A 20,604-nucleotide genomic window follows, 5' to 3' on the forward strand; every position below is an offset into this window, starting at 1 on the left:
ATCCCACAGCTGGAATGTACACATGGTGTCTGTGTGCATATACACATCCCACAGCTCGACTGCACACATGGTGTCTGTGTGCGTATACACATCCCACAGCTCGAATGAGGCACTAGTTGATTTTCTCCTTCCACCATGTAGGTCTGGGGGATCAAACTCAGGAAATCAAGTTTGGCAGCAAGCACCTTTACTTGTTGAGCCATCTTGCTGGCCCCAAAATGTCCATATTCTATTGACCCAAAAGACTCAACTCTTGCAATCTAAAAAACCAAATAAAACCAAAAGACCTCTAATCATCTTAAGCCCTGGTAAGTGGATCACCATCTATGAGGGTCAGAGTCCTTTATTTCAAGATGAAGTTGCGGCATCTGAGACAGTTCACTGCAAGAACCATGACACACGCGTGAGAACTTACTTTGTGCCAGGCTCTGCCTATTAGGGGACAACAGGCAGTATCTAACTTGACACTCATGTGTGCACACGTATGCTGTATAAGTTCTATGTCACGTTACTCTTCTCCATGGGGAAAGCAAGCTTCCTTGGTGCTGGATCAACCTTTCTTGAGATTCCAAGCCTTGGCTGCGGAGATGGCTCAATGGATGCTCACTGCTATGAGGAGCTGAGGAGCTGTTTCAGATCCCTCAGTCTCTCGTGATGGAAGAAGAGAACTCCCAAGAGTTGTTGATTACACACATGTTCTCTCTCTCTCTAACACACACACACAATTATAAAGTAAAATTATAAAGTAAAAGTTATAATTAATTTTAAATATAAGTAAATTTAAATGTATATACACACAAAATGACAAAATGTGTGTGTGTTCTCCACCCACCTCAGCCTCTGAGGACTTGGGACTACAGACACAGGCCAGTGTACCTATATCAAGTTTATATACATAACTATATGTCTAGAAAATGTCTTAAAATGTGTACAGAAAGGTGAGCAAAGAACTAACCTTAGAATAAGGGAATCTAGCCAGGGATGTGGCTCAGTTAGTAGGGTGCTTGCCTACCATCCACGAGGCCTTCCGCTCAATTCCCCACACCAGAATCAGACTAGGTATGACACATGCCCAAAAGCCAGCACTCGGAAGTAAGGGCAGGAAGAGCAGGAATTCAGGTTCATCCTTGGCTACAAAACAAGTTTGAGGCTAGCCTAGACTACAGATATACATACATACATACGTGTGTGTGTGTGTAGTACTATAGGCATATAGTAAAAATGCAAATATATAAAATTATATATATTACTTTTTCATCTCCAAGATGGTTTCTAAGAATTAACTTTTACTTGTAAAATTTAAAATTCCCAAGATAAGATAAACATTAAAATATTAATATAGGGAAAATAATTCAGAGGGACATCATAGACCAAAATGTTCAATATGTTCATGACATTTACCTGATAGGTTTCTTTTTTTAAAAAATTGTTGCATATATATTAGATTTGTTTTTGCTGACATTGAATGCAATGTATTCTAGTAAAATTAAGCATTAGAGATATGACTTTTTGTATCTTTGCTTTCCAAACCTAGCTTCCTCCTGCATGTCCTTTTGTGCACATGCATATCACATAAGTTATATGTCTTGTTGCTGTGACAAAATTCCCAACAAAAACACATCAGAAAAGACCTCATTGTGGCTCACAGTTTCAAGGGCACAGTCCATCATGGTGGGGAAGGCATGGCCGCAGGAGCATGATGTGGCCGTTCACAACACATCCACAGTCGGGAAGCAGAGAAATGGATGCTGGTGCTCAGCTCACCTGGACCTAAACACAGGGACTACCGCTGCCCACAGTTAGTGTAGTAGGCCTTCTGCTCATAATTAACCAAATCTAGAAACTCACAGACATGCCCAGAGGTCTGTCTCCCTGGTGATTTGAGATCCAGTAGAAGTGAAACTCAATACTGACCATTGTATAAATCCCTGCGTGTATTTGTTCACAGCTCGTGGGAGTCAGTTCTCTCCCTCCACCACGTGGTGCTGGGCACTGAACTTGGTCCTCAGGCTTGGCAGCGAGCGCCTTTACCCTTCAAGCCTTCTCTTACGGGCCCAATGTAGTTTTGGAAACTTGTAACACATTTGCTTGAGAACTTCTGTAATCTCATTCATTGTTATATCTCAGACTTCATGTCCCTAAGTGACAGGATGTTCTCACGGTTGACTAAGCAGGAATCTAGAACACAGAGACACAGTTATACGACGCTCTATTACCATCATTTAGGTTGGTTACAGTTTCCTATTTTAACACTACAGCGAATTCCCTTCTTAGAGATTTCTTTGGAAAAAGACTCCAAGAATTGGACTTCTGGGTCCCTATAATTTATCTCAGTAGACACTCTTCCAAATTGCTCATTTAAATGATTTAAATAAGATTTACTCTCCCATCAGCAGTGCAGGCACACATCACTGTCAGGGGCTGCCGAACCCTTTCTTTTTTGTCTGTTAATAGAAAGTGGAATCCTCTTATTTAACTCGAATTTCCCTGGGAAAAAGGTATGTATCTCCATATTTGTCATACATACGAGTGTTCCTTTTATTCTCTCTCTCTCTTTCTCTCTCTCTGTATGTGTGTGTATGTGTGTGTGTGTGTGTGTGTGTGTGTGTGCGAGTGTGTGTATTGCTGGCAGCAGCCAGTTTTTTTCTACCACCATGTAGCTCCTGGGGATCAAACTCAGGGATGCAGGCTCAGCAGCAAGTTGAGTTGACGAGCATCTTGCCTGCCCCTGTATTCCTTCTACACCAATCTCTGTAAATTTTCACTATATTGTTATCTTTTCATTGAATTGCAAGAGTCCTTTAATCTAGAAATGAAACCTTCACTTTGATGTGCAAATAGACTCTTCCCATCTTTGTGTTTTGACCTTCATGGGACTTTTTTAAAAGATTCATTTTTTAATTATATGTATGTGTGTATGCTTCTGTGTGAGTTTGTGCCCACATAGGCTATGAGATTGCCCTGGAGCTGAAGGCTGTGAACCCCTGGATGTGGGTGCTAAAAACTCAACTCAGGCCCTCTGGAAGGGTAGTTGAGTCACCTCTCCAGCCAATGTGATCTTCGACCTAGTTTTTTATATTTGTATGCCAGATCTGATGAATTTCAGAAGCCACATTTTAAGGTCTTCTCTTTGTCAAAGTCATGAACCTTATCCAAACTTCCTTCTCATCATTTTTCATGTTTATTTCCACTATCTGAAATCACGGTCCCTGTTCCCAGCCCCTGGAGCCTGTACTTTCTATTAAAGCCCAAGCTCTCGCATGCCACCTTGCCTATATGCTGGCTAGTGCCTCCTGAGAAAAACAAAACAACAAAGACAAGACACTTTTCCACTGGTGACAGGGCCCAGTGGACAAAGCACTTGCCGTACAAGCCTGAGGATTTGAGTTCGATCCTTGAACTCTCACGAAAATAGAAAGAATTGACAGCTGACTCCTCACAGCTATCCCGACTTCCTCATGCACACTGTGGCACCACACACCCAAAACAACAACAGCAGCAGCAGCAACAACAATAACAACAATAGCAACAACTACAGCAGCAGCAGCAGCAACTCAGCAACAGCAGCAGCAGCAACAGCAATTCTTTCCCTCAGCAAAACTGTCTGTTCAATTCTTGAAGACGGCTCAACCGGGACTTAGAAAAATGATAAAAACAAAAATAACAGCTCACAGAACTTGTCTGTGTTCCTGTGGCAGTTTGTCCTGCCATTCTAGTAAAAGCAGGCCTATCTTTCCCACTTACTGCAGCAGAACATGTCTGAGGCCATCTGTGTACTCAGCACTTTGTTTAATGAACGAATGAATAAAACAAACAGTCTCTGTTTTAAAAAAGGACTCTATTAAACCTTCCAACAGAGTAGAGCGCTTCTGACCATGCTAATCAGACTCTTCTAGAGGATTCCTCTGCGAGAAAGACCTTAACTCCCTCACAGCTCCCCCACCTCAATGAATCCAGTTTGCCCTCTCTGCAAAGGAAGAGGCCAACAATGGAAGCCAGCCAGCCCTTCCAGACGATCTAAGCACAACATGCTGGCTGAGACCCTTCAAAGCAGCCACGGCTCAGCACCCAGGAACCAGGAGAATTACACGGTTCTGGAAGAAAGCTTCTTCCAGGACACAGACTGCGTCCCCATAATTTTCTCCTGGAAGTACACATATCCGGCTACCTAATCTTTCCCAACAAATGAATTTGCTGCTATTACAGTTTGCTATTTTTTTAAAAAGCCAGGAAATAGCCCCCCCACACACACACAAAATGCTAGCAGCATTATTAGTGTAGACTGATAGAAAAAAAGAAAAGAAAGAAAAACAACCCTTTACACCAGGAAAGCTCCCTAAAATAATCACTACCCAATGCCTTGGGGGTACACATCTCACACCCCTGGGGTAAGCAATGACTTTGACTGTCCCTAAGAGCCTCCTCCAGTCTGTCAGTCACAGAAAACAGCAGTTTCTCTAAAGAGTATCTAAACAGTATGCTCTTGGTTGCAGTTTTCTCCAAATGTTTTCATGACTTTTTAAAATTTGTGTGTGTGTGTGTGTGTGTCTGTGTCTGTGTTTCACACGCAGGCAGCGCCCCACCCCTAGCACGTACAGAAGTCCTGTTCTGTCGCTCTGATTTATACCTTTGAGAAGGGTCTCCTGCTGAACCCAGAGCTAGGCTGGCAGCTAGCATGCCCAGTGGCGTTCTTGTCCGTCCCTCTACGGCTCTGGGGTTACAGGAGCACCTGGCCAGGACTTGCTTTCCACGTGGGTGGTGGGGATTCTAACTCACTCCCTCATGCTTGTGCAGAAAGTGCTCTTAACAATCCCTCCAGCTCTGGCTGTGTCTTTTTGAAGAACCCAACACATTAAGTCACCAAAAAGTTTCTAATTTTAGAAGAAAAAAATTATTTATTTTTGAGGCAGGGCCTCATGTAGTAAGGCTGGCCCTGAACTTCCTATACAGACAAGAATGACCTTGAACTCCTGATTCTTCTGTCTTTGTCCCTCTTCTCTCAAGTGCTGAGGTTGCTACCGTGGGCTTATTCCTGGCTGGGAACGCAATTCAGAGTACACTAGGCACTCTACCCGCTGAGCTACTCCCGAACCTCAGATGGGACACTTTTATTTCTGGCTGTGAGCCTGGCTTCTAATGGCCAAGCCATTTCTCCAGCCCAGATGTGCTACTTTTAAAACAAACATTTATTTCATTTTCATTCATATTTCAAAACATTTCAAGTGTTTTGCTCATTTTAGAACAAGAAAGGAAAGAAGAAGGCAATGGAGGGAGGGAAGGAGGAAGGGAAGAAAAGAAGAGAAGACAACGGCAAAGAGAGACCTCCGCAGGGAAGAATCAAGCCAAGGATTAATTTTTTTAAAGCTTTATTTGACAATTTAAAAAGCTCACTTTGGAAGACAGGATGCGAAGGTGTGCCGGCGTGCTCACCAGGACGAGGTGGGATTAGCCTTGTATCTCTCATAATCTTCTCCGCAGAAGAAGGCAATTTCAGTCTCACTGGCTGAAAAGAAGCACGGGGAAGGAGAGAAACTATTTTAATGTGAAACCATGTTTTGAGCAAGTATGGAAATCCGTATTACGCTGGTCTGTTCTCATGGATGTTGAAAATGAAAAGACTAAGCGGCGGTTGGACTGCAGGATAACTTTCCACCAAACCAGCCAGAAGCGTCAGTGTGGCTAGAACAGATTAAAACTCAAATAATTCAAAGACAAAAGGAAGAGTGATTCATGCTAGTGAGATGGTTAAGGAGCTTTCTGCTGAGCCTGGCAGCCTAAGTTCAACCCTCAGAGCTCACACGGTGGAGGGAGAGATCCTTTCAAGCTACCCTCTGACTTACACACACGCACGCACGCACACATGCACGCTCACACAAATAAATGCAATTCAAAAATTTGAAAACAATCTCCTTAAAAATCAAGAGTTAGCACAAGAGTGAAGATTTTTAAGAGGTACCTACATTGCTCATTTATATCCCTGGAAAATAAAAAACCTTGATCTCTTTCAAATAGTCCGTTCCAGAAGGGAAAGGACTCCCTCTGCCCCCCGAAATTAGCCCGTAGGTATAATAATTTAATACTTAGAGCATCAGTAGAATATTTTACAGATCACTTTACATTCTCCCTCATGACCCATCAGAATATGTGTCTGAAGAAGTTAATTTTTGGCCCCCGCTCATGACTAATTCATGAGGCTTCAGCAATATGCAAAGTGAAAGACACAAATTGGCTTCTATGCAATACCTTCAAATGCCTCTAATTATTCACGGGGGAAATGGCTCAGCTAAAGGACCCGCAGAAGTTCAGGGCGGCCGCGAAGCTTTCAACCTAGCGGGTCAAGGACTCCGTCTTCTAAAACAATAAGTCAGCAGCATTATTAATTCAGATCTGATGGAGAGCCTTCCAATTATTAAACATGTGGTTCTTCAAGGTGTCGGCACCCACAAGTTCCACGCTGGCTTTTTAAAATTAAACCACGAGTTAATACAGTCTGCTTGGCTTTCACAGAAGGCAAAAGGGCCTTCGGAAGCTCAACAAGAAAACAGACGTGATTATTCGTAATGAATACTGAGCACTCAATTAACATAGGCGCTCCGAAGAGACAGGGAACACTCTTCACCCCAAATAAACAGGATGAGGCATGCAGAGGATTAGCACCGGTCTGCAGCGTCGGCTCTAATCTCATCATTAGATTCTATCACAAAAGAATGAAATTCAAGAGATTAGCATGACATTTCATTAAGAATGGTTTCATTGTTTGCAAGAATATCATATGTAGTATCTCTCTGCCATAAATTACCCTGTGCTCTCGAGAAAATAAACAAATATTGAGAGGAGAAAAACGATATGACCATGTCCACGGATTCTTGGTCCAGACACACTTCATCCCCGGGATTAAATTTAATCCCGGGGGCTGATAATTTGATTGGGAACTCTCATGGCATTGAGCCTGGGTGGGGAGGCACCGCAGAAAGAAGCTGAGAATCAAAGGCGGGCTGGAGATGAGCCTCCCTCGGCGAAGAGTGGGTTAGTAAACAGTTCAGCATCTTGGCAAATTATCCCATTTCAAAGAATCATCTGACTGTAAAAAGGGGCTGGAGGGGCTGGGAGATGACCCTGTGGGGAAGAGCACTTGCTCTGCAAGCATGGGGATCTGAGTTCGAATCCCTAGCACCCATGTCAAAGTTGAGCATGGCTGTGTACGTGGGGTGGAGACAGGAGGATCCTGAGAGCAAACAGCCTAGCTGAAACAGTTCAACAGTGAAACTGTGAGTGTCTAAGTCAGTGAGACCCTGTCTCAAGGTTATAAGGCAGAGAGTAATAGAGGAAGACTCTAGATGTCCTGCTCTGGCCTCCACAGGCATGCTATAAACACACAAGCACATGCGGGTGTGGCCACAGAAAACTTGCTATTCCGGGGGAAGGTATGGGGCACTACACTTTGCAAAACCACAAGAAAACGTTATTTCTGAAGGGAAGCCTACTCAGAGCAAGGGCCACCTGACTGAGTCTTACCTCTCATCCTTCTTTGCTTTTTGACAAACAATGAACTAATCAGAGGGAAGACAGAAAGGACTGGGGATGGCTCAGCGCTTCAGAGCACTCTCTGTGCAAGCAAGAGGCACCATGTAAAAGGCTCAGTGTGCTCACACATGCCTATAAGCCCAGTTCTGTGGAAGGCACAGAGCCAGAACTTGGTAGCCACCACCCTTGCTCCAGGTCTTAGGGAAATGAAGTAGAGAGAGACAGCGCAGACACCCGACGCCCTCCTGTGGCCTCTACGAATGCACCTCCATACAAGCACGCTACACTTACGCACACACGCAAAATAAAGCATAAGACAGCTGTACTCTTGGCATAGGGCATGCCCGAAATCCCAGCACTGTGGAGGCTGAGGCAGGGGGATCCAGGCCACTGGCATGGATTACACAGAGATAACTTGCCTCAAAAAACTCCAGCTAAGCAAACAAACAAAAAATAGATTTTAGACTTTAGCAACATAGTTTCTAAGTGGAAGGAATGATGGTTTTTAAAAACCTGGATATCTTTTGGAAATATTTGAGAAGATGGGTTCATGTACTTAAATTTTTTTAATAATTTAAATAGCAATTACAAATGATTTTCTTTTTAAGACAAAGTTGTCTGTAGATCAAGTCTTTCGTAGATAGGGTTGACTCTGAACCTCTTATCTTGCCTCTGCCTCCCAAATGCTGAGGAGACAGACGTGGACCACCGTGTGCAATGCTGGGGCTAAAGCTGGGGCTTTGTGACTATCAGCAAGCAATGTACCAACGGAGCTGCATCCCCTCCCGCAAACGATTACGACCGCTATAGAGTCACTCTCTCCACTAGCATCCCGTCAGCTTACTCCCCGAGTTCTATTTAAAACAGTTCCTTAAGCACGGCAGGGAAGAGTCAGTAGGAAGAAGGCAATCGGCTTTAAAAGTGTACAGTGCAGTCTGTGCAGAGGTCTCGGCGTGGGAATCTGGAGAGAGTGAGATCTAAAACCAGGTGTCTTCACTATCAAATAAATAAAACCAAGGAGAGCCCCCCAAATACACTGGGGAACCTCTGAATGCTGGCATGCCAATGTAACATGAGCCAGGACATCCAGACTTTGGATATAACATTAATAACTTGATAACACTTCTAAACAGATTTCACACACTCATTCACTCACACACATGTGCGCGCACACACTTACATGCACACACACCTTTCATGGGAGATTGATAATTACTTCAATTAAGAGAAAGAATAATCTATTCTAACTCTGAAATCTCAAGAGAAATTAAATATAGTTTAATTACTCCTGTGACCTATTGAAGCAAACTTCTCAGCTATCAACAAAGACACACTACAAGTTCTCTACATTCCTGACTTTCTGCTGTGACTAACGTAGTCTGAGAAAAGCTGACATGTGTGTGCTTTGGGGGACACCCAGGACAGATTGTCAAGTGATGATAACAGTATCTTTTTGCTTGTTTTTTTAAATTAGTTCTCAGAGCAAAGTGAGGTAGAAAGAAAAAGCCTCCCTCTCTCTTCTGCTCCAGAAAAGCCTTTTATCCTTTCTTTTGTATGTATGTGAATGTACACGTGTGTACATATGTGTGTGCATGTGCATGCAGAGGCCAGAAGTCAACCTTGGGTGTCACTTCTCAGACATTATACACCTGGTTTTTGAGATTAAGTTTTGTTTATTTTATGTGGATGGGGTTTTGCCTTAACATATGTCTGTGCACCGCATGCATACAGTGCCTGTGGAGGCCAGAAGAGGGCGTCAGAGCCTGTGAGACTGGAGTTACGGGTGAGTCACTCACTGAGCCACCATGTGAATGTTGTGATTGAACCTAGGTCCTCTGGAAGAGTGAGCAGTGTTCCTAACTGTTGAGCCACCTCTCCAGCCCCCACCTGGTTGTTTATGAGGTGGGGTCTCTCACTGGCCTATGAGAGTAGGCCAAGCAGGCAGGCCGGTTGGCCAGCAAGCCCCAGGGACCTGCATATCTCCTCCCTCCCAAGGCTGGGATTAGAATGCTCCATCACACCTAGCTCTCTTACATGGATCTGAGGGAACCGGACTTGGATCCACAGGCTCACAAAACCCTAAGCTACAAACCCTTCACAGCAGAACTCACAGCTGAGGGCTACTTCTAAATTTGATCAGTGGAGGCAGAAGTCAAAGGAAATTGGTCTAGACAGCTGGGATCTTCATGTTATGCTTGCTTTGAATGTCTGTATTGGGCTGGCCATGTAAATCAGCAAACAACACACCAAAGACGGCACATACTGAGACATCTGAGCTCCCATACACCAGGCACATGGCTGCTTGGACTGGAAAGGTAAAAACATCTACGCAGTGGAATGCAATCCAGCCACAAAGAGGATGGAATCCTAACGTGTACAGCAATACGCATAAACTAGAGGGCGTCAGGAGAAGATAAGGACCTGTGGTGTTCACTCTACTTTTTGAGGATGGAGGGACGGCTCAGTGGGTAAAGATCTTGTTGCCATGTGCTGGATCTCTAGCACCCATGTAAAAAGCCGGGCATGGAGGTCCATGTCTGCAGCCCCAGCACTCAGGGACAGGAGGCAGGTGGATCTCTGAGAGTTCGAGGCAAACCTGGTCTACAAAAGCTAGTTCCAGGACAGGCTCCAAAGCTACAGCAAAACCCAGTCTTGAAAAACCGAAAAAAAAAGAAAAAAGAAAAAGGTGTGCTGACCTCTGGCCTTCACACGAACATTCACACACACGAACTCATACCCCACGGTGGTGGTTTGAATAAAAATAGCCCCATAGGGTAATAAGGAGTAGCACTATTAGGAAATGTAGCCTTGTTGGAGCAAGTATGTCACGGGGGGGGGGGGCGCTTTGCGGTTTCAGAAGCTCAGGCAAGGTCCAGTGGCTCACTCTCTTTCCTGCTGTCTGCCAATCTAGACGTAGAATTCTCAGCTACCTCTTCAGCAAGCACCAAGACCAGCGACTGAGGCCGCACACGAAGACACAGGCTGCACAGCGATGACATTAGCAAACACCTCCATCTACAGAAGGAAGTGAACTACAGGATACGGCAACGGTGCTGGAGAGACTTCTGCCATGTTATGAGATCGAATGACGGCAGATACCCGAAGACTGCACTGCATGGAGGAGTGCACGGGACAAGGCCAAGGGGAAGGCCCGAAAAACGCTGATAGACAGCAAAAAGGGAGACTGTGGAACCTTGGGTATGACAATAACACGAGCATCTAGAACTGCCCGGGATAGGAACAACTGGAGAACACCAGAAACAGGCTGCCCACGCATGCGTAAGCTTGGCTGGGGCGTAGGTGATGACGATGATCTTCAGCACCGGGTCTGCCTGCGTGCTGCCATGCTTCCTGCCGTGCTGACAATGGACTGAACGTCAGAACTGTAAGCCAGCCCCAGTTATACACTTTCTCTTAGAAGAGGTGCTGTGGTCATAGCATCTCTTCACAGCAATAGAGACCCTCACTAAGACACCCATGGACACAAACACATACAAAATCTACACACATTTTAAAAAGTTGTTTTCACAGAATTAGAAGGCTTGCAGGGGTCAGGATATACTGCATTCAAAATGGCTAGCAGGACAGATTTGGCATGTTCCCAACATAAAAAAGTAATAAATGTCTGAAGTGACAGACTTGATCATTATGTGTGTATGTATGTATGTATACATGCATGCGTGTATATGTATGTATATGTGTGTATGTATGTATATGTATGTGTGCATATGTGTGCATGTACTAGTGAATCAAAATATGGCCCTGTACTCCACAGAGTACACAAATGCCTTTACTTATATAAAATTGATACAAACACATAAAATCACATCAAAAGTAATACTTCAAAATAACACAAAATATGGCAGGAGTAGAGCTTGGTAGTGTAAGGCTTGCTAGTGTGTGTGAGGCCCTGAGTTTACTCCCTGCCATTGCTAGAGAAAAGGAAACCATAAACAAAACCTTCACAAACAAAGACTAACGGGAAGGGCTGAGGAGAGGGCTCAGCTGCTGACAAAGTGACAAAGCTGCTACCTGATCTGCTTTCTAAATTCCACCCCAGAGTGGGGGCACTGTAACCCCAGTGCTGTGGTGGCAGGAGCAGGTGCCCCTGGAGCTCAGCCAGCCTAGCCTACCTGGTGATTCTCAGCTAGGGAGAGACCATGTCTCAGAAAACCAAAGTGGGCATCTCCTGAAGAATGACAGTTGAAGCTGTCCTCAGGCCTCTACAGTCACAAGCACACATATACACACCTACCTGCGCGCGCGCACACACACCACCACCACCACCACCACCACCACTACCACCACCACCACCACCACCACCACCACCACTACCACCACCACAACCAAGAAAGCATCTGTAGGGGTGCATTCTGAACCTGTTTTGGAACCCCAGCCAGCATTACTGACTCCAGATGCCATTGTTACACCGTTAATATGAAGTCACTGAAAGCACGGTGACACGGAAGATGAGAAACAACCCCAGGGAGCCGTGGGAATATTACAGAACCAGGCCGGCAAGAGGCCTTCCCCAGAGAGCAGCGCTGGTGTGGCCCACTGTTGCCGGCTCTAACGGCTCCCAGTAAAGCACAGCCTGCTCTGTGAGGGTCACCAGGCCATGGATCCAGAGAACAACAGTGACACAGGGAAAGTGAGATATATAAAATAGTTCCACAAAGATCGCGTGCTTTTCTTTCTGAGGTGAATCAGTCCATGAGATTTTAATTATCAAGAGCAACCTTTAAGTCGTGTAGGATAAATGTCTTGGTGAAACTCCCTCCTCCTTCCCAAAAGTAAACTGTGCTTTTCTTTTTGATGTGTGTTGTGTAGGTGTGTGCAGTATTTGCCTACAGGTGCACACAGAGGCCAGTGGAGGATGTCAGCATCCTGTTCCATCACCCTCCACCTTGTCCCTTCCGGAGGGTCTCTCACTGGAGCTACGGTGGCCGTCGGCAAGCCCCAGGGATCTCCCAATTCATCCCCCACAGCTCCAGAGTTATAGGTGAATATGTATGGCCATGCCCAGCTTTTTATATGGCTGTTTGGGGATACGAACTCAGGTCCTCATGCTTAAGCCACAAATGCTCTTACCCACTGAGTAATCTTCCTAGCCATAAAGCAAATCATCTTATTTACACAAGCCCACCATCAAAAATGGGCCCTACTGTCAGGAATACACCGTGGGGTGGTATATACCGGTATATACTACTGTGTGGGTTCACCGTGGGGTGATATATACTGTATACTACTGTGAGGAATATACTGTGGGGTGGTATAACTGTATACTACTGTGTGGGTACACAGTGGGGTGGTATATACTGTATACTACTGTGAGGAATATACTGTGGAGTGGTAGAACTGTATACTACTGTGTGGGTACACAGTGAGGTGGTATATACTGTATACTACCATGTGGGTATACCGTGGGGTGGTATGTAGAGTATACTACTGTGTGGTATATACAGTATACTACTGTGTGGACTGTACCATGGGATGGTATATACAGTATACTACTGTGTGGACTGTACCGTGGGGTGGTATATACAGTATACTACTGTGTGGGTATACTGTGAAGTGGTATATACAGTATACTATTGTGTGAATTGTACCATGGGGTGGTATATACAGTATACTACTGTGTGGGTATATACTGTATACTACTGTGTGCACTGTACCGTGAGGTGGTATATACTGTATACTACTGTGTGGGTATACTGTGTGGTATATACTGTATACTACTGTGAGGAATATACTGTGGGGTCCCAATAAAGCAGAAAGTCTACAGAGGAACGGAGTCTTGCTCTCTTTTCTCAGTTCCCCTCCTGGGCTTTCTTTTCCAACTCCTGCAGAAAGTCAGGATGACACATTTATCACACTGGCATTATTCCCATGGCAACTGGCTGTGATAGCAGACTGACAGCTCTTTAGTGAGATCAAGGAGTGAAGGGGGAGCGAGTGCTGACTTTGAGTTTCCTCTTAAACCTCCCCGAAGCCTAAGCAGATGCAGGTGGGAAGGAAAATTCCCTAGAAATATCACACTTGACAACTTGATTCCCACTTGTAATTCCTTGCTGCTCTCGGGGGACCTTGTGTCCTCCCCCAGATATAATCAAGGCCTGCTCTCCAGAGGACAGAACACAGCTCTAGGAGGCAGAGGAAATTGTTTCTAGGAAGGACCCACATGCTGCCTTGTCAGGTCGAGAGGGCATTTTGGGGATCCCTAGACCACTCCAAGCCCAGAGGTGACCCAGCAAAAATGACCCAGTTTGAATCAAAGTCTGATCGAAGCCTTAAAACAAGAATGATAAAGTACTTGCCTTGCCAGCATCAGGACCTGGGCGCCATCCTCAAAATCCACTTTGTTTTGTGGGGAGGGGGAGGGTGGGGGGGTTCGGACAGGGTTTCTCTGTGCAGCTTTGGAGCCTATCTTGGAACTCACTATGTAGACCAGGCTGGCCTTAAACTCACAGAGATCCATCCGCCTCTGACTCCTGGGCTGGGATTAAGGCGTGCCTCACCACAGTCCCACCAAAGTTCACATTTTTAAAAAGGCCAGATGTAGTGCACACACTTGTAAGCCCCACACTCAGAGACTGGACACAGGCAGGTTTCCAGGACTCACTGGCTGGCTAGTGTGTGATTCCTCCTCCATATATATCTACGAACATGAACTATGTCCCTTTTATTATTTAAAAATATTTAATATGTCTATGTATGTGTGCATGTGTGTCTGAGTGAGTATGTACATGTGTGGGTGTGTGTGGCCAGAAAGACTGCAGCTGGAGTTACAGGCAGCTGTGAGCACCCCGTGTGAGGGCAAGGATGCAGGTTTGTCTTCTGGAAGAGCGTCAGTGCACACAACTGCTGAGCCATCTCTCCAGCTCCACACGCAGGGTTTACATGATGATGACATCACACAACATATCCTTCATCCGTGGGATAAACACCCACATCAGCGATTCAGACGGGAACACGAGAGGGAACCCTACTGCCCTTCAGAAGGGGAACCTGAGCAGGCCCGCTCCTGGAGACTCGGAAGATCGGCCAGAAAGTGGTCCCTGACTGCAGAGCCTGGGAAGTGTGTGCTCTTGGCAGATGAGCACGAGAAAGTCCTTTCCCACACTGTAACCTCTCCGAGGCTCGCCAGTTTTATTTATGACTGCCAATCTTGTAACAATTGCTGCTTGTTCAAGGTCACCCAGATGGACACACTGGACAGAAACAGGTTCTGAGCCCCAGTCTTGGGGCCAGGGTGTAACTCTAGATTCTTGGCTCTGCTGCGCATGCAGCATCTACTGCAGCATGCATTTGTTGCCCTAACAATAGCATAGAAGTATCTTTTGACATGCTAACTGTTCCTTCAATCTGTATAGGTTTTCATCTATCTTTTCTGTACTAACTACAAAGTTGTTAGCATGTATGTCTATGTTGTATGTGTATATACAGAATTTGATGTAAGAAATCTTCCTCGGTTGTTTTCCACCTTGTTTTTATCTTTAAATTAAATTAATTATTTCAATTGTGCATACGTGCACATGCTCAGTGATCATGGAAGTATGAAGAAGGTATAAGAGCTTGAGTTACAGGAAGTGGTAAGCCCAACATGGGTGCAAGAGACAGGATCTCACTGAACCTGTCTGTCAGGCCAGTGAGCCCTAGGGATCCTCCTGTGTCCACCTCCCCAGCACTGAGATAAGAAGTGGGGCTACCATAGTTTGCTGGTTTTTTTGTTTTCTGTCTTCCCTCCCTCCCTTCCTCCAACCTTCCTCCCTCCTTCCCTCCCTCCTTCCCTTTCTCTCGCCCTTCCTTCCTATTTTAAAGTGTGCTAGGGACTAAGCTCGGGTTTTTACCCAACAAACACTTTACCCATCACCTCTCCGAGTCCTGAAGATCTCTTCAGGCAGGTAGCAGCCTTTCGTGTGTCGTGTAACACACCTACCACACGTACGCATGCTTTGCCCCTTTACATTTAGGGCTGTGTCTCATTTAGGGCTTATACTGCTGTGATGAAGACTGTGACCAAAGCAGACACTAGGAGGCGTGCTGCCTACTGGCTTGCTCTGTCTGCTTTCTCTGCACCCAGGACCAGCAATCAAGGGTGACACCATTCACACTGAGCTGGGCCTCCCACATCAGCTATCAGTAAGAAAATGCATCTCAAGCTTGCCCACAGACCAGCCTGCTGACGGTGCTTTCTCATTTGAGGCTCTGGCTTCCCAGAATGACTTTAACTGTGTGTCAAGTTGACACAAAAGTAGCTGGCACAGTCCCTTTGCTCTTTATTCTTAGGGTCATGGCATCCTCTTCCCCTCTGCAGCCTCTCCTGTAAGGTCGTGAACTAATGTTTTTCTTAGATGACAAGACGGCTTAACTGGTGAAGACACTTGAAGTCCTAAGTTCCACTCCTTGGGACCCACATGATGGGAGCGGAGAACCAACTTTCACATGTTGTCCTCTGACCTCCATGTGCTCACCACATGCATGTCATCAGGCCCCACACATCATACAAAGATGCATACAAAAATAAGTATAAAAGTCTTTTCGAGACAGGGTCTCACTATGTAGCTCTGGCTATCCTGAAACTCACTCTGTAGACCAGTCTAGGCTGGTCACCAACTCACAGAGATCCACCTGCCTCTGTCTCCCAAGTGTTTGAATTAAAGGCGTGTGTCACCACACCCAGAAAGTCAAAATACTTTAATTTTACATTTATATTGTAACAATTCATCTCGAATTTTTTGTTAAATAGAGAGAGAGTTAGAGACTTGAAATTTGTTTCCTAGAAACTCACATAGTTTTTGGCTAATTCATTTCTTCCCTGTTTATTGCGAGACGCCAACTTTATCACCTCATAGTCTTGTTATAGTTTGCACTGGATTTTACACTGTTTTACTGAGTTACCTGTCCGGTCCCACCTCAACACCAGTCTGTAATGTTCATTTCAGTGTAGGCTTTCAAAGCCAGCCAGGCTTCCTCGCGTTCTAGAAGGCTCAATCAGACAAGTGCCACCTGCTATAAAAGCAGCATTTGACACACCAAGCGTCAAGTTAAAAAAATCATTTCTCACTGACATAACATAAACATTCAATACCTATTTGAAGGACGACTTTTTTCCAAATAGCAAAAACCATTAATTTATTACTTATTCATTTACAGGCAGGCTCTCAGCAGATAGTCCAGATTGGTCTGGAACTTGCTATGTAACCCAGGATGCCCTGAAATGCACGGCCCCCAGCCTCAGCCTCCCTGTGCCAGGATTAAAGGCACGCACCACCATACCCAGAAAGAGGTCATTGTAATTGTCCCAAATCTGATTTTACTTCCAAGGAACTTGATCATGGATGAAGTTACAGAAAATAATATAAGTATCAGAGAATACAATTCCTGTGCACAATTCACAGGGACAGAAAAATGTTTTTGAATCTCAAGTAACAAGAAATCTACTGTATTCATAATATGAACAGGTGCTAATTGTTGCAAATTGTGTAGACTTAACACAGAGATCAGATTTATGATTTCATAACCTGCCATTTATTTATGTGCGTGTGTGCGCATGTATTTGGGCGTATACAAGTCTTCACAGATGCAGAGTCTGTGTGTGCAGAGGCCAAAAGACGACATCAGAAGTCCTGATTACCATCTTATTCCCTTGAGGCAGCGTCTCTCACAAAACCTATCTAAGCTGGCAGCCAGCAAGCCCTAGAGACCTTCCTAACTCTGTCTCCCTCTCTGCTGTGGTTACGGGTACATATATGACCACACTCAGTTTTTTTTACAGGGGTCTTGGGAATCAAATTCAGGTTCTTACGCTTGCACAGCAAGCTCGCCTACCTACTGAGCAATCTCCCCAGCCCTTTGACCTATTATTTTAAATCCTATTCCAAGGGAAAGACCACTGCATAAATTCACATAAACCACGTGAATCCTTGAAGGTGAATTCCTGCCATGTGGTGGAAGTGACTTAACAGAAACTGCTGTCCAAAACAACAACAATGAAACCGTACGGCTTCCCAGTGTGGCCCTCACTGCCCAAGCCTCTTACCCACTGTACCTGGGGACTTCTGGAGGAAGTGGGCACCGGGACGCTATCCTGCTCTCTCACCACAGAGGTGTCACAGGCAGCAGGTGCCTTCTGCTCAGAACTCCTGCCCCTACTCATGCACATACTGAAGGCGTAAGTAGAAGAACACTGACACCTAATGGCCAGGAGATGGGCCACACAGCACTTCTCTCAAGTAGAACTGAAAGCACATTCTAGGTGGAAAGGCTAAACCAGGTAATTTCCCCACTGTACACACCAGGCTTATAGTCTAAATTCCAAGGCTTGCGCACTGAGAGTCTTGAGTGAGTGTCAGAAGTTACACTGCGCGTTGTACAAACAACATCTCATTTCATTATTCTACATTAGTTCCACCAGGTCCATTTCTCTCCAACAGCGCTGATGACAGTCGGCAGTTACTGAACTAATAGGCTGCCAATCATTTAAAATGACCCTCACCAGAGTTCAGAGCGAGCCTGAAAAGAACCATTGCGTTCTGCACACATGCAGACGAATTGCGGTGCCCTCGCCTCGGTCAAACGGTCAGAGCGCAGCTCTCTCAGCACAGGGGGGGGTGCTTTGGGAGGATTTTCCAGATTCTATCACTGTCACACACAGGCCAGGAAACCCAGTGCCCCTCCCTCCACCCCAGCCCATCTCACCTATCCCCGAGTCCTTCAGCGTTCTGTCTTCTTTCAGTAGGAGTGTGTCGTCGTCCTCCAAACCCAGCACCAGCTCATTCGTCTAGAGAGAAAGAATCCCCACTTGGTCAGCACACTTGGCCAAGATGTCCTGAAGACCTAAGAGTCATACTTGGAGGAGCTGAGAAACAGTTCAGTCAGCAAAGTGTTCACCCTGCAAGCACGAGGGCCTGAGTTTGGAACCCCGTGCCATGTAATCCCAGTGATGGCGCCCAACGTGGGGCTCGAACCCACGACCCTGAGATTAAGAGTCTCATGCTCTACCGACTGAGCTTGTCATCTGTTGAAATAAGAGCGGCAGGGCTGCGTCCCCGGCACCCGGCCGCCCACATGGCTAGCTTATGCCCAGAAATAATTACAAGGAAACTGTATTCTTTCAAACACTGCCTGGCCCGGCTAGTTCCAGATTCTTATTGGATAGCTCTTACATATTGTTCTAACCCATTTCTAATATTCTGTGTAAGGGAGGATCTTAACCTGCGTCTGTCTGGAGCGGGAGAATCATGGCGACTCTCTCACTCAGCTTCTATTTCCCAGCATTCTCTTCTGTCTACTCCGCCTACCTAATTTTCTGTCCTATGAGGGCCCAGGCAGTTTCTTTATTATAATTAACCAATGTCCTTCCTCCATCACTTTGGGAACAAGCTGAGGTTCTAACACGACTTCCCTGGGTGCCCAGCTTTGTGCACTCAGCACTGAAAACTTCTCCAAGCTTCAGTTACCTTGTAGCTACAGCGGGGGATGTAGCTACCCCCTTTTCCTAGTGTTAAGGAGGATGCACGATGGCCCATCCAGACCCTCAGTACTGAGTGCACCCTCTATGTCTGCTGTCACTATGTTGCAAGAACCTGCGAAGAATTGCAAAAATGCAGGCCCAGGGCATGTGGCTCATCAGAGATGTAACTGAGGACACATTCTTGACAATGTGACATCTGAGAGAAGCAACGGTAGCCTTAAGTGGCCCCAAGGGCACGTATCTAAAAACCATGCCCAAGCTGACAGGGATTTCAGCCTGTGTCTCATTTGCTGGAGTAATTCTAAGTGATTTGGAGAGGTGGTGAATTGTGTTCTCCAGTGATATCTCCCCTGACTAACACCTGGAAGTTTCTGCAGATGGGGCACACAGTCCCACAGCCAATCAGAATTCAGCTGTTTAGTAGTCTATTCTAGTTCCACGTATGTGTGTGCATATGAGTGCATGGGTACGTGTGTTATGGAGGCCAGGAGTCAGTGCTGGGTGGCTTGCTCAATCTCCACTCCATTGTATTTTTTACAACAGGGTCTCTGGTAGTTTGAAAGAAAATAGCCCCCAAATGGGAGAGGCACTATCAGGAGGTGTGGCTTTGCTGGAGTGGGTGCTGCCTTGCTGGAGGAAGTGTGTCACCGTGGGAGCGGGCTTGTGCTCAGTTCACTTCCTCGCCAGCACCATGTCTGCCTGCACTGACCCACCATGATGACAATGGACTGAGAATGGCTGTGGTCATGGTGTCTCTTCACAGCACTAGAAACCCCAAGACAAGGTTCTTCACTGACCCTAGAACTCACTGTTAGTTGGACTAGCTGGCATGAGCCCTGGGGACTGCCTATCTCTGCCTCCCCAGTGCTGACGACAGTGCTTGTCACCACACCGAGCTTTTTACGTGAGTTCCAGGGACCTGAGCCCTGGTCCTCATGCTTGCCAGGCAAGCACTTTACAGATGAAAGCACTGCCCAAGCCCCGCCTGCCCTGTTTCTAGAATATACGTGAGACAGACTGAACAGAAAGGTTTCCCCACTTCCCAACAGAAGCCCCACAAGTCAGAGACCATGTTCCATGGATCATGAACTTCACTCAGTACCGACGAGGGCCCCAAACTCCAGAGTACAATCACTGAAAAAAATTCAATGCATCCTTTAAAAGTTCTTATAGAACACAGAATTGAAATACTAAATTCTCCAAGAACGTAGAGAATGAAATTGTGAAATCTCCTAACCCTGTGCCCCAGCTACTGAGCTGTCCTCTGTAGAAACTGCACCTGGCCATGTGTGCTTCCTGACACCAACGCTGTATGTCACACACGTAGAGATGTTCAAACACAAACGTACCATGTGCTGTCTTCTAAAGTCTTACATTTTTTTCTCTCTTAAAAATATGGCTGTAGGGCAGGAGATGGCTCAATGAGTAAGAGCATGTTCTGTGCAAGCATGAGGACTCAAGTTCAAATCCCCAGTGCCTTCAAAAAGCTGAGGGTGCCTGTGACTTCAGCGCTATATGGAGGGTAGACAGGAGTTGCTGGGGCTTACTGGCTGCCAGCCAAATTCTAGGCTCGGTGAGAGATCCTGTGTCAGGGGGAGTGTGGT

At 45.8% G+C, this 20,604-nt stretch overlaps 1 protein-coding gene across 6 annotated transcripts in view; it reads right to left on the minus strand.

The window, feature by feature from the left end:
• Window positions 1-822: 822 nt before the first annotated feature.
• CUNH2orf76 (chromosome unknown C2orf76 homolog) overlaps window positions 823-20,604 on the minus strand; it is a 67,642-nt gene continuing 47,860 nt past the window's right edge. For 5 of the 6 annotated variants that reach the window (XM_050124479.1, XM_050124481.1, XM_050124476.1 and 2 more), the window contains 2 exons: window positions 18,226-18,307; window positions 5,350-5,503 (listed from right to left, as the gene is read on the minus strand). In XM_050124479.1, the coding sequence (XP_049980436.1) occupies window positions 5,427-5,503; window positions 18,226-18,307 (159 nt within the window). In that variant the 3' untranslated portion in view covers window positions 5,350-5,426. Of the gene's footprint in view, window positions 2,179-5,349; window positions 5,504-18,225; window positions 18,308-20,604 lie in introns of those variants that run through there. The other variant, XM_050124477.1, reaches the window with a different exon arrangement.

Source organism: Alexandromys fortis, unplaced genomic scaffold, assembly GCF_014885135.2.
Source record: "Alexandromys fortis isolate MF-2015 unplaced genomic scaffold, M_Fortis_MF-2015_v1.1 scaffold_232, whole genome shotgun sequence".
Classification (NCBI taxonomy): Eukaryota; Metazoa; Chordata; class Mammalia; order Rodentia; family Cricetidae; genus Alexandromys; species Alexandromys fortis.